At 64.6% G+C, this 13154-nt stretch overlaps 2 protein-coding genes across 2 annotated transcripts; both read left to right on the top strand.

The window, feature by feature from the left end:
* The first annotated feature begins 2451 nt into the window (after window positions 1–2451).
* On the top strand, window positions 2452–6904 carry LCN6 (lipocalin 6). Its single transcript, XM_072959005.1, has 7 exons — window positions 2452–2541; window positions 2738–2877; window positions 5374–5444; window positions 5968–6078; window positions 6406–6507; window positions 6763–6788; window positions 6884–6904. Exons 1-7 carry the CDS (start codon window positions 2452–2454, stop codon window positions 6902–6904), a joined length of 561 nt encoding a protein of 186 aa, XP_072815106.1.
* A 1189-nt stretch (window positions 6905–8093) lies between these two features.
* LCN10 (lipocalin 10) lies at window positions 8094–11205 on the top strand. The gene is made up of 6 exons (XM_006218259.2): window positions 8094–8195; window positions 8929–9068; window positions 9393–9463; window positions 9688–9795; window positions 10762–10860; window positions 11177–11205. Exons 1-6 carry the CDS (start codon window positions 8094–8096, stop codon window positions 11203–11205), a joined length of 549 nt encoding a protein of 182 aa, XP_006218321.2.
* The last annotated feature ends 1949 nt before the right edge of the window (window positions 11206–13154 follow it).

Raw genomic sequence — 13154 nt, 5'->3', positions numbered from 1 at the left:
CCGCGCCCCGTCCTGCCGCTCGCGCCCCCTCCTGCCGCCCGCGCCCCGTCTTGCCGGTTGCGCCCCCTGCGGCCCGCGCCCCGTCCTGCCAACCGCGCCCCGTCCTGCCGGCTGCGCCCCTGCGGCCCGCGCCCCGTCTTGCCGGTTGCGCCCCCTGCGGCCCACGCCCCGTCCTGCCGCTCGCGCCCCCTCCTGCCGCCCGCGCCCCGTCCTGCCGGCCGCACCCCGTCCTGCCGCCCGCGCCCCTGCGGCCCGCGCCCCGTCCTGCCGCCCGCGCCCCGTCCATCCCTGTCCTTGTGGCAGTTCTGCGGTCAGAGCAACTTTCCTCCGGGGTCTGTTTCAGCTCAGCCTTTGGGGCTCGCCCGCCTCCCCTCGCCCCTGCGGGTTCCGTCTCCCTTCGCAATTGTCCGTGGAGTCTCGAGACGGAGGCTTGAGAGCGACCTCTGGTGGCCTTTGGTGTTTTTGCAGAAAATGTGAGGTTTCTATTCTTCATGGTTTGTGTGGTCGCTTTTTCCCTTTTTGGAAGATTGTGCAGAGATTTTGCTTTAATAATGGTCACTACCTTAGGTCACGCAGATGTCCTTTATCTACACCACCTTTTTGTTTGTTTCCTTTTTAACTTTATTTTTTCCTTGTTTGTTAATGAAGGGGGGTAATTTCAGCTTCATTTATTCGTCTATTTTTTTAAACAGAGGTACTGGGGTGGAACCCAGGACCTTGTGCATGCGAGGCACGCACTCCACCACTGAGCTAGACCCTCCCCTACACTGCTTTTTATAGTTTTTATACTTTAGAGTGTGTTATGAAACTACAGTACAATTTCAGACGTGGGTCTCACCTGGTTAAGCAGAGTGATCCTAGCTGTGCTCACCGTCTATCCTGTGGTCTCAATGTCTGTGTCCCCCCACCACGCCCCCGCCAACGTCATGAGCTGACATCCCAACCCCTGATGCGATGGGTTGGGAGGTGGGGCCTCGGGGAGGAGATGCAGTCCTGAGGCCCCTTATAAAAGCAACCCTGGAGCTCCCCCCCTCCCCCACGCGAGGACACAGCAAGGAGTCTCGACCCAGAAGACCCTCACGTGGCCAGGCTGGCTCCCTGCTCTTGCGCGTCCAGCGTCCAGGACTATGAGAAGTAAATGTCCGTTGTGTATACGCCACAGTCTGTGGGTTTTTGTTGCGCGATTCCCGCGGGCCGGCAGCCTGCCTGGCTGTAGCGCGGGAAGCCTCGGCGGGTCCGCTTCCAGCATCCGTCCTTTCTGCTGCTTCTCGCTCGCCTTGTCTTTGTCTCCCAAGTGTTCTTCCTCGGGAAACTGAACTCACAAAAACAGTGGGAAAGGCTCACGTGACTACTGGGCCATGCTTTCCTTTCACTGTCCCTTCCCACCAGGGACCGTCCTAGCCTGAGCTCAGGCTGCGGCTCTCGGGCGCGAGGCAGCGGAAGGCTTCGCAGCAAGTCTGTGGCTTGCGAGCCCGCTTTTGTCACCTTTCCCGCGCGGCTCACCTCCTCAGCAGCGCGGGGTGCTGCTTGTCGGAGGTCCCTCCTGGGGAGCCAGGCCTGGCAGGACCAGCGTCTGCCCCCTTCCTCGCCTCCAAGCCCTGCCAGAGCTCCGGGGGGCCGACCAGCAGAGGGGGCTGGGAGGTGTGGTTTGCGGAGTCGCCCACCCCCAGGAGGAGCCTGCCGGCGGCTTCCCTTGGGGTTTCTGGGCCTTGCGCAGATCCTGCCCCGCCCTCTGTCCTCCGCTCCAGGCGGCCCTGAGGATGTGGCCAGGGCCCCGCCAGCCGAGGTGGGGGCAGCAGGGTGAGGCTGCCCGGAGAGTGAGTGGGTCCGGGGGTGGGGCAGCGGGCGGAAAGAACAGGGCATTCCGGGCCGGTGCCGGCTGCGGTGGGGGCCGGAGGCCACGGCCAGCCGAGCAGAAGAGTGGGTGGGAGGGGGTGGGAGCGCTCAGACAATTTGCGGGGTCACTTTTGGTACTCGAATGATTAAAACAAAAGATGTGCAAAACTGTGGCTTCTGGAAGAACTGCTTGTTCTCTGCCTCTCCTCAGACTTGACCTTGGCCGGCTGCCGCCCATGGGGAGCAGGGTCTCCGCTGGGGGGGGCAGAGGAGATGGTGCGGCTCCGAGCAGTATGCTTGCTCCAGGTGGAGGGAAGGGTGGAGCAAGCATACCCTTGCTCCAGCAAGGGAAGGCATGGAGTAGGGATGTAGAAGGGGCTCGGCACCCCCTCCCCAGGGCCCGCCCCCCCACTCTCCAGCACCTGAGGGTGAACTCCGCCCCGCCTCAGGTAATGTCGCCACCTTATGAGAAGTGAGGCCACGATGGCGTCCCGGTGGTTGGTGGCCGCCCACAGCAGGGCGTCAGAGCCATATAAACAGGCTTCCAGGGGCTGGAGTGACCTCTTAGCCGGCCGGGCCCCAGGTGTGTGCGCTGCTGCGTGGACCCCTGGGAGGATGGCGGGTGTGCTGCTGACTGCCCTTCTGGCTCTGGTCTCTGTGCCCAGGGCCCAGGCATTGTGGCTGGGGAGGCTGGACCCTCAGCAGGTAACAGCCCTCTCATGCCACACACGTCTGGGGCCATGTTGGTCTTAGTGGCCCGGACTCCTTGGGGCACATGGCTCCTGGGCCCCCATGGTGCCAGCTCAGACCACACGGGCTGCCGGGCCCTGGGCTCCCGGACCCAGAGGATGGCCCAGGGGTGGGAGGGACCAGCCTGCCTTACCCCCTCCTCCTCCATCAGCTTCTGGGGTCCTGGTACGTGGTCGCCGTGGCCTCGGGGGAAAGGGACTTTGCGGTGGAGAAGGCCACGAAGAACATTGAGGGGGTCGTGGTGACCCTCACTCCTGAAAACAACCTGAAGATGCTGGCCTCCCGGCACAGGTGGGGAGACACCCTCCCGATCCCCCGTCCCCGCCCTTCCCTCCCTCCTCGCTGAGCTCTGCTCTGAGCCCCACCCTCTGCCTGGCCTCTCGGGCCTGCATCCCCGGACTCCTGGCCTGGGCGCCCGGGTGGGACTCAGGCCTTCTCGCCTGGGGCCAGGCGCAGCCTCTGACCGCCCTGCCTGCTGCTCCGGGCCCCCGATCGGCTGGTTGGAGGGGTCTCTTCTTTGTGCAAGGCCCTGCTGAACCCCAGGTAAAGTGGGCCGTGCATCTGTGCCCAAGAGCCACTGGTTCTCTGGGAAATGGGATCCCCTGGGGGTGCGGTCACTGAGGCCGCTTGTCTGGTTGGGCTCGTGGCATCAGGCTGAGCCTCGGTTGACTCTGACCCATGGAGCGGATCACGCGCCCGGCTGGAGGGAGCGGGGCGGGCGGGAGCAGGCAGGCGGCGGCGGCGGCGAGGGCGCTGTGCTGTGGGGGTGGGGCGGCCTCACGTGAGCACACGCGTGGTCTGACGCTGTGGCCAGCACTTCCCTGTCAGCCCCCGGGTCCCTGCCCTCTTCTGGAACTTTTAGCATTGTATTCTCTTTTGTCTTTGCTGATGTTTTACAAATTGTAGTAGAATAAACGTTAGGATCTACCATCTTAACCACTTTTAAGTGCACGGCTCAGTGGCACTCAGCTCATTCGTGCTGTTGAGCAACCACCCCCACCATCCATCTCCAGAACTTTCTCATCTTCCCAAACAGAACCTCTGTCCCCATCAGACACTCCCCCCCGCCCCCTCCCTGCCCCCGGCCCCCGGCCCCACCACCTACTTTCTTTCTCTGCAGTTTGACTCCCCTGCACCTCGTGTGAGTGGAATCACACGATAGTTGTCCTTTTGTGACTGTCCTGTTTCACTCACATAATGTCCTCGTGTCCTTCAACCACGCTGCCGCCTGTGGTGGGATTTCCTCCCTTTTTAAGAATGAGTAATGTTCCAGCGTGCGGATGGACCGCACTTGTTTATGCCGCCATCCGTCGATGGGCACTTGGGCTGCTTCCGGCTCGGGCTGCAGTGAACACACATCTCTTCGGGACGCTGCTGTCAGTTTCTGGGGGACACACCCAGGAGCAGATTGCTGGGCCATGTGGTGACTATGACATTTTGGGAGGAACTCCGTTCCTTTTTACGGCCGTGTAATTCTCGGTCCCGTGCTCTGCGGGCGGCTGCCAGGGGTCTCCAGGCTTCTGCAGCTGGAAACGCACTTTGGGGAGGGGGTCCTGTGAGCTGGCCTCAGAGGGTGAAGCCCCGGGAGTCAAAGTGCGCCCGTCCTCCTGGAAGCTTTGCTCCGTGTCGTGCGAGGCCGGTCCCCTGAGCTGGTGCCAGCCCGGGGCGTCTGGTCCCTGTGTTCCTGGCTGTGTTCGTTTTTACCACCTCTCTAACCGTGAGGACTTGGGGTTGGGGGAACCCGCTTTTCAGCCTTTGTGTTTCCTTTAACCCACTGTCTGTTCATACCCTTGGCATGTTTTCCCTCGGGTGGGTTTTTACTGACTTGTAAGAACCCTTAAGTGTTAGGGATTTTGGCCACTGCCTGCGGTAAAAGGTAGTTGCAGATAGATTTCCCTGTTTGTCGCTTTTCTCAGACCGTCAAGGAGTTTTGGGTGAGAACTTTTTTTATCTTTGAGGTAAACCAGGCTTGCTTTTTTAGGGCTTCTGGGTTTTGTGCGTGGTGAGTCAGGCAGCCTTTCCGCCTCTTGTGCCAAGAGGCCACGCACCTCCCTGGTGCACCGGCTGTGCCGTGGGGAGACGTGGGGCGTGACTGCTGTTCCCGAGAGGACGGCCCAGCCGCCCGGCACCCCGCAGCCCGCAGCCCGCAGCCCGCAGCCCGCGTCTGCTCCACTCACCTGAGACGCTCTCGTCCTCACGCACCAGCCTCCTCTGTGCTTGGCTGCGTCTCTGGGCCGTCCGTCCCGTCCCTTCCGTCTGTCTCTGTTCGCCGGTCCCGGGTCTCACAGCTCCGGGTGCTGCTGGGTTACAGCTCCCGCTTGCTGGCGGCCCTTGCGTTCACGCCTTTCCTGGTTATTCCCGTGTCTTCCCCGGAGCGCTGCGGTGACCGGGTCCTGCTGCTCCGGCAAAAGCAGGTCTGCTCATTCTCAGGGCTGACGGCTCAGGGCCATGGGCCCCTACTGGCTGCTGCGTCCCTCTATCCAAAACTGCAGACGCCCTTGTTTGTCTGGCGCCCGGGGGCTTCTGAGTCGTCTTCACGCGGGGCTGGAGGACCCGGGCTCTCGGAGGCGAGGGAGCAACTTTGCACTTTGCCGGCCCCGGGCCGGCCCGCTTCCCTGACGGGTCGCTTTGGTGGAGAGCAGGGCTTCCGGGAACTGGGGCCACCAAGACAGAGGCCGAATCCCCTCTGTGAACACGGTGGCCGCCGGCCAGTTCAGGGCGGCAGAACCTGCCTCCTCTCGTCCTGCGCCCGGACGCTGGGGGACGGAGGATCCCCTTCTGTTCCAGGCTGGAGAGGTGCCACCTGCACACTGTGGAACTGCTGAAGCAAGATTCCAGATGGGTGTTCGGGAACCCCTGTAAGACCGACGGCCGCCGAGGCCCCTCTGGGCAGCGCAGGGACGGCTGCAGTTCCCCGGCTGTCCTCGGGACCGGGGTTCTGCCGCCAGCCCCCCGGGCCCTCTGTCCGGGCAGCACCCCCGCCCTCTACGGGCAGGGCCAGCGGCTCGGGAAGGGGCGGGGCGACTCCGTCCCCGGGCTTCAGTGCAGCTCTCCCCCGGGAAGCGGAAGGACCTAGTTTTGTCAGAGGCTTGGTGTCAACCCTGAGGTCAGAGGACAGCCGCACCTGGCATATTCAGCCGGGACCCCAGGCTTCCCTCTGTAGTGCTCTGGCCCCAGGGGGACAGGGTGAGGGAGTGTGAGCTGACACGAGCTGGGACTCACCTGCCATCCATCAACGCCATCCATCAACCACTGTGAGGCTCTGTGTGCTGGCACCTGGGGGGGTCCAGGGACCAGGGGGCCAGGGCTTGGGGCCCTTGCCTGCTGGGAGGGGCCTCCCGCTGGGTCTGAGGCCCTTCCCTCGGGGCACCTCCTTCCTAGCCCTGGGCGTGCTGGAGTACCGGGTTCTGGGCACCAACTTCAGAGACTATGCCGTGGTGTTCACACAGCTGGAGCTGGCGGACGAGGCCTTTGGCACCGTGGAGCTGTACAGTGAGTGGGGCTGGGACGCCCCGGGCAGTCTGCCCGCCAGCCGCAGCCTCGCTGGGGGCTCCTGAAGGTCCGCTGGCTGCACCGGTCCCCTGCCCGCCCTGGGCGACATGAGATGGTAGCCACGCTTTGCTCCTCACTCCCACTGGCCTCATCCCTGAGCAGGACCCCGCGTGGAGGGAGAGATGTAGTCCAGGGCTGGGGGAGGGCTGCACGCGGTCAGAGGCCTTGGGGTCAGAGGAGTGCAGGGTCCCTGTCCGTCCGAGTCCTGCTGCAGACCCGTCCTCCCCAGCCCCAGGCCCAGGTCTCAGGAGGGCGTCTTGCCCGCAGGCCGGAGAGAGCTGGCCAGCCAGGAGGCCATGAGCCTCTTCACCAAGTGGAGCAAAGGCTTGGGCTTCTTGTCTCAGCAGCAGGCCACGCTACAGAGGGACCGTGAGTGTCGCCTCATGCTGGGGGATGGAGCGTGGGGCCACTCGCCAGGTTCTGCTGGACCTGGGGACCCTCCGGGCCTCAGGGAGCCAGGCGGGGGTCTTCAAGGAGTCACCTCCTCCCTGCCCAAAGTCGGGCTCGCGGGGCCGGTCCCCGTCTCAGGTGGGGCTCCGGGTGGTCAGTGGCTGCTCGCTGTCCTGGGCGCCCGGCTGGGCAGGGAGATGCCCAGTACTCACAGCCATCTCGCTTCCCCTGCAGTCACCTGTGCACTCAAGGCCTTCCAGGTGAGCTGCCCTCCCGAGCACCCCCGGCTCCTGGGTCGGGGAGGGGCCTGGGTCTCTGGGGGCCCCTTCTTTCCAGCGGCCCTGCTGCCATGCAGGCTGGGGGCTGGGGCAGCTGATGGCTTTCAGGGTCCCCTGTGCTCTTCTTGGTTTTCAGTGAATGCCGTGGTCCCTGGGGACGGTGCCCACCACGTCCGGTGGAGGTGGCCAGACCCTGTTCTCCACGCTCAGCTGCCCGGGTGCAGGGTGTCGGGCTGGCTGCTCCTAGGGGCACTCTCTGCCGATTCAAATAAAGTGGTTCCACAATCCACGCTGGTGCCTCTGGTCTGTGTCCCAGCCATCAGAAGAGCTGTCGTGGAGTGGCCTTCTCGGGGCCCTGGTTGCCGCAGGGAGAGGAGGGTGGGGTGGGCTCTCCAGGGCCAAACTGCAGGGCACAGAGCGGCTCTGGGACTAGAGCGCTGGCCTGCAGCCGTCCTCGCCGAGTCCCTCGGGGCTGGGAGGGCCTGGACCCAGGCCCTGGTCTGGAGGTGGGGGCTGGGCTGGAGGTGGCTGCTCCTTCTGCAGGGGTGACTGTGGGCCCCGGGCAGACGGGGGGCTGGTCTGCCCATGGTCCTGCTGAGGTGTGGGCAGGGCGCTGGGCTGAGGAAACTTGCATCGGTGCCCAGGGGGTGCTTGCTGGGGTGCCTGGGGCGTGGAGGCTTGGCTTTTCCTGGCCTGGGGCTCTGGGGCAGGGGCAGGGGGCAACAGACCCCAGAAGGCCTGAGCCCGTCTGTCCTCCTGTGTTCTGGAGGGGCTGTGCCTCAAGTCCTGGCAGGAGCATGGGCCTTCGGGGGAGGCAGGCTGGGAGCTGGGGGGCTGCCGTCGCTTGTGGTGAGGCGGGGTGCACACGGGGTGCCTCACACGCACGCACACGTGCACACAGGCGCGTCAGTACCTGCCAAGGGCATCGGGAAGGCAGCCCTGGTGTCAGCTCCAGCAGCGGCTGAGCCCCGACTTCTCAGAGGCCGTGCTTTCTGTGAGCGCATCTTCCCGTGAAGGGAGCCCCCGGGGTGGAGGTGCCCAGGAGCCTCCCAGCCTGGTGCATTAGCTCAGGGGACACGCGGTGACCCGAGGCCCAGGGGGGTGACCCGGGAACATCATAGCCTCCCCCTTCGGCCGTCCCAGGCCGGCAGCGCCCAATGACGGCTGTGCGGCTCCGAGGGCCCTCCCCCGTCCCCGCCCCGGCTTGGCCCACTAGGCTGGTGTGAGGTCGCAGGTTGCCTGGCTGCCCCTGGACATCCAGGCGGGTGGCTGAGGGAGGGGGCGACGATGCGGCTGCTGCCTGTGCCGGTCCTGGCGCTGGTGCTGGCTGTGGGGTCCCAGGAGCAGGAGCTGCTCCCCAGGGAGTCCCACAGTCTCAACTGGAGCAAGGTGAGCCTCGTGCCCCCCCGCCCCGCGTCCCCTCGCTGGGGCAGGGCGGGCATCATCCGGAAAGAGCCGCTGGAGTCTGTGGGCAGGGCCCCGGGCTGGGCAGGCTGGCAGGAGGCTCGGGTACTGGCTTCGGCTGGCCTGGCGGGGCTGCCCACCTGGCCTCTCCCTGACCTCCGGCGGCCTCCTCTGGGGACAGGCTGGGGCTTCAAACTCAACTGCCAGCCATGGACCATTAGGGCCAGGAGCTCTGAGGAGGGGCCAGACAGGGGCCTGAGGTCTCCCGAGGTGCCTGGTGGGCAGAGGGGAGACAGGCAGCAGGGCATGTTCTGGAACAATGAGGTCGCCGGCCGGGTGAAGGTTCCGGAGGGGGCGGCCATGGGCACAGGCAGAGTAGACGTGGTGGGCAGGGAGCCCGGGTTTGCTGCCAGAGGAGCCGGGAGGATGGTGCGGGGCCAGCTGGGAGGGACGGGACCCCACCAGGCCCATGCAGGCAGGAAGCTCCGCACACGGTGCCCACGGCCCAGCCCAGGGACGCCCCAGATCCCAGACCAGCTGCACATCTGCCCCCTTTGCCTGGGGTGACCCTGGGGGCCCCGAGGCCGGGCCGAGCCAGCCCGTGAGTGCTGGATGTGGGCTGGGCCTCAGCGAGGGACACTGGTCCTGTGGGTTCTCGGGGACCTAGGGTGGGGGCAGAACCAGTGCGGCAGCCTGCCCCCCAGCACCCTCTCTGCAGTTTTCGGGGTTCTGGTACATCCTTGCCATTGCTTCCGACGCCCGAGGTCTCTTGCCGGGCAGAGACAAGAGGAAGCTGGGGGCATCTGTGGTGAAGGTTCACACAACAGGCCAGCTGAAGGTGGTCCTCGCCTTTAACGGGTGAGTGGGCGAGGGTGGGGGCCAGCATGTCCTTTGCACCCTGAGCCCAGGGAGTAGAGGAAAGGGGGCTGAGTCGGGAGAGCCAGCCTGGAGCTCCCACAAGAACTGTCTCAGAAACCCCCGCGCCCACGACTTCCCACCCTAAGTCTCCAAGGGCCGATTTTGGGAGGGGCGGCCGCCGTCCCGGGGCCTCCGCGGGCAGTGGGTGTTTGGAGCGTGTCCCCTGAGCTGCGGGACCGGCGCTGGCCCAGGGTGAAAAGTCCCAGAACAACGGGGCCCGGAAAGGGCTCCCTGGCCGCGAGCTCACAGCCCCCCTCCCCTCAGGGCGCGGGGGTGCCAGGCACACTCGCTGATGCTGCGGAAGGACAGGAAGAAGGCCGTGTTCAGGAACACCTGTGCGTACCGCTGGGGGGCGGCTGTCCACGGGCTTCCCGGCCACTGAGACCCTGGGTGGCCCACGGCAGCGCTGGCCCCGGCTGTCCTCCCCAGGGAATGCGGGCCAGTGGGGACTGACGCCCGAGGGCCTGGGGCCTGGGCCTGGAGGGGGCATCCTTGCGTCCTTCCAGACGCCCTGCTGTCCGGGCTCAAGCCGGCAGCTCTGTGCTTCTCCCCCGCCCAGTGAAGGGGGTGAGGGGCTTCCGCGTGCTGTCCACCGACTACCACGAGGGCGTGGTCGACATGCGCCTGGGCCGCGCGGGACAGACCGCCAAGATGTTGCTGCTCTTCAGTGAGTCCAGCGCCAGGGCCCCGGGGGCCGGGGCCCTGGGCAGACGGGGGGGTGAGGGCCCTGGCGGGAGGGAGGCCTCTGCCGTGTCCTCACACGCGGGCAGGGGGAGCTCTGGCCTCGTCTCCTAAGGGCACCACTCCCACCATGAGGACCCTGTGCTCGTGACCTCAGCTGACCCCCCTCACCTCCTAAGGCCTCCTCTCACTCCACCACTGGGGCTTCAGCATGTGAATTTGGGGGACACAAACACACAGTCCACAGTAGTCGGTCACGGCCTGGGGTGGGTGTGGCCTGGCAGGACGGAGGGTGGGGCTGGCCGGGGTGTGAGCAGAGGCTGGGGTGGGCGGCAGAGCCCGGGGCTCTGGTCCAGGAGACCCTGCGCGCTGGCAGCTCTGGGTGGTGGCCCCCAGGGCTGAGTGGGGGAGGCCCCTGCAGCGGGGAGGTCGGAAAGCCAGAGGCTGGAGTGGGGCGGGCTGTCCACATGGATGCAGAGGTCCCCAGGCTGATGGCAGGATGAGGGGCTGGCAGTGATGAACCAGGAGGAGGTTCTGCCCCGGATGAACAGGTGGGATGGAGGGGCAGGAACCCACTTCCAGGCATGGGGGCTGGGGCCTGGGGCACCGAGCAGCCCTATTGGAGAGGGTGGGAGGAGGTCCCGGGGATCCTCAGTCAGATGGATGCGGCTGGGAAGGGGTGGCAGAGGGGCCTGGGAGAGCAGAGGGGGCCCTGCGTGGGGACCCTGCGTGGGGACCCCACCTCCTGAGCCTCTCTGGGGACCTGCCTCCTGCTGGCTCGGAACAGAGGCGCCTCCTGCTGCCCACCAGTCTCCATCTTCCACTGAGCGCCCCCTTGTCTCTGTCCTGAAACCTCAGGGGCGTTTTGGGGCTGGGGGGGTGGTGGGGGTTGGGGTGCAGCCTCACGTGGCGGAACTGGAGACTCTGACGTTGTGCCTGCTCCGCACCGCAGGCAGACAGAGCACGTCCAGCTTCCTGAGTATGAAAAAGTTCATGGACATTTGTGAGACTCTGAAGCTCACCAACCGCGTGGCTGTCCTCCCGAAAGACGGTAAGGTGGTGCCACAAGGCGCCTGGGCTTGGACAGGGCCACTCCTGGCCCCACGCCCACCCTGTTGCGGATGGAGGGACAAAGGGGTGACAGTGGTTTTTTTAGAGATCTGAAGCCACAGTGAAGGCACGGCTGAGTGTGTGTGCCCCTTCTGCCTCCGGTGGCACCCAGAGCACAAATGCTGCATTGGTCTGGTCTTTGTGTGGGGCTGGGGGCCAGGGCTGCGTGGTTTTGCCGTCTGTGGTGCCCACGACACTGGGGAGAGCCGGCAGCACGTGCACGGAGCCGGCCCGACCCTCTCATTCCTCTCCCACAGCCTCCTGTGCGCACACTGTCCTGCCGTGAGAGCAAGCCGCTGTCCACCAGCTCTCCTTTTTAAAGCTCGACTTGTGGTCCCCCTGGACCCTGGGAGCATTGTTCCAAATTGCAGGTCTTCATATCCAACTTCTTGCTGAGAGGAGTTTGGTGACCCCAAGCCGTTGATGGTGCCATGACTTGAGCCCAGCAGGGCCCTTTATCATCACGAAGGAATAGGGGTGGGAGGGCACATGCTGACTGGGCAGGGGATGCCAAGCCAGGAGCCTCCCTTCTGCCTGTGTCCTCTGGATCCCCTGGCAGAAACATGCTGCCATCCCTTACCTGGTGCGAAATAGATCACGGCCGGTCCAGTGCGGCCTGCCTTGTGCCTTCTCTGCAGAGTCTCTGCCACCTTCCGTGTCTTCCTTGACATCCTACCCTTGCTCAGGAAGCCATTTGCCTAGCACCTCACATTCACGTGGTGGGTGTGGTGCTGGCCGTCGGGGGCAGTGAGCGAAACAGGCACACGCAGCTCTGTCACTGGGGGATGCAGACACCAGCGCAGTCACCCGAGCACACAGTTACAGACCCAGGGAAACACGCTGACAGGTGCCAAATGCAAAACAATGGCAGGCCCTACCTGTTCCGGGACAGGGACGAGGAGTCAGAGAGAGCTTCTTGGAGGAAGAGACATTTGAGCTGAGAAATGAAGGGCAGTGGGAGTTAAGAAAGTGATGGCGGGGCTCGGGGAGCAGGGCCTCCCTGGAAGATAAATGGTCTTTGAAAAACCCCAGAGCGGTGGAGATGTAGATGGGGACACGGATTCGGGGCCACTTGGAAAGGCAACGTGGTGGTCTGGAGAAGACCGGGGTGGGCTGGAGCTTGAGCAGCCCCAGGACACCCAAATGCAGGTGTTCTGGGGGGAGGTGGAGTCCAGGCCTGGGTGAGAGGCAGATACTTTGGCGTCACCCATGTGTATTTGGTGACGAAGGTGCCAGGCATGGATGAGATCACCTGAAGAGAAAACAATAGGATCAGTCAGCTACTGCCGTGTAACAAACAAGCACAAGGTCTTGGTGCCGTAAACCAGTTTAGCTTTCCTGCCGGGGTGTCAGCTTGGACCGGCTGGCGCCAGCCGGGCTCACGTGTGCTCCATGGCTCTCAGCTGGATCTCTTTTCACAGGTTTGTGTTGGCAGGAGGTGGGCTGGTCTGAGCTGGCTCAGCTCCGCACGTCCCTTGTGCTTTAAGTGGTGGGCTGACCGTGGTGTGCTGGTCTCACGGCCGTGGCAAAGGCACACAGGTCAGGAAGGAGCCGGAATCCTTCAAAAGCTCGACATAGGCACAGAGTCACTCTGCCATGTCCTCCGAGTTGCTGCTCAGTCCTTGCTCTCGGCCACACCAGCTCACCTCCCTTCTGTGCCTCGAGGGTCTTCCCCCACCTTCTGTCTCACGTTCCCCGTGTCTCATCCAGCCAGGACGCGACGCTTGAATCCAGGGTCTCGTGGTCTGCGTCCTGCAGGGGTCCCCTACGCAACACACCTTCCAGCCAGAGTAGGAGTGACCCTGGCCCAGGGCTCAGCACCGGGGACCAAGAGCAGGTGAAGGGCTGGGGCGCTCCTGTAGGGGAAGGGTGGCGGGCTCTTTGTCTGCTGGCAGGCTGGGTCTCTGGGGGTGGGTGTCCCTGAAGCCCTGGCTTGGTGGCTCTGATGCGTTGTCCTCAGGGCTCTGTCCTCTGAGACACTTCTCTCTCACGGGTTCACTCTCTTCGGCCACGTCTGAAGGAGGCATCAGGACACACTTCGGTGTGCGACGCCCTTGGTCCGTTTCCCGCCTGGAGAAGATGCCCTGAGGCATCACGTGCCCACGTCTCAGCTCCGGGCTCTTCTGACACATGGAGGGTTTTGTGTTTGACGCCAATGTCCTCCAGGTGCCACGAGCCAGCCCAGGGTCCTTAGGAAACATGCCTCTTTCTCCAGGTGTGATGGTTGGGATTTGG

This window comes from Vicugna pacos, chromosome 4 (genome assembly GCF_048564905.1).
Source record: "Vicugna pacos chromosome 4, VicPac4, whole genome shotgun sequence".
Classification (NCBI taxonomy): Eukaryota; Metazoa; Chordata; class Mammalia; order Artiodactyla; family Camelidae; genus Vicugna; species Vicugna pacos.
The sequence above is the reverse complement of the archived record's forward strand: the minus strand, read 5'-3'. Positions and strand labels throughout refer to the sequence as shown.

Excerpts from the sequence above, each read along its gene's own strand:
- LCN6 (XM_072959005.1), top strand. The coding sequence starts at position 2,452 with ATGGCGGGTGTGCTGCTGACTGCCCTTCTGGCTCTGGTCTCTGTGCCC. Across the intron at positions 6,079-6,405 it reads TGGCACCGTGGAGCTGTACA|GCCGGAGAGAGCTGGCCAGC; the intron begins GTGAGTGGGGCT and ends TCTTGCCCGCAG. Across the intron at positions 6,789-6,883 it reads GTGCACTCAAGGCCTTCCAG|GCTGGGGGCTGGGGCAGCTG; the intron begins GTGAGCTGCCCT and ends GCTGCCATGCAG.
- LCN10 (XM_006218259.2), top strand. The coding sequence starts at position 8,094 with ATGCGGCTGCTGCCTGTGCCGGTCCTGGCGCTGGTGCTGGCTGTGGGG. Across the intron at positions 9,069-9,392 it reads GTGGTCCTCGCCTTTAACGG|GGCGCGGGGGTGCCAGGCAC; the intron begins GTGAGTGGGCGA and ends CCCTCCCCTCAG. Across the intron at positions 9,796-10,761 it reads CAAGATGTTGCTGCTCTTCA|GCAGACAGAGCACGTCCAGC; the intron begins GTGAGTCCAGCG and ends TCCGCACCGCAG.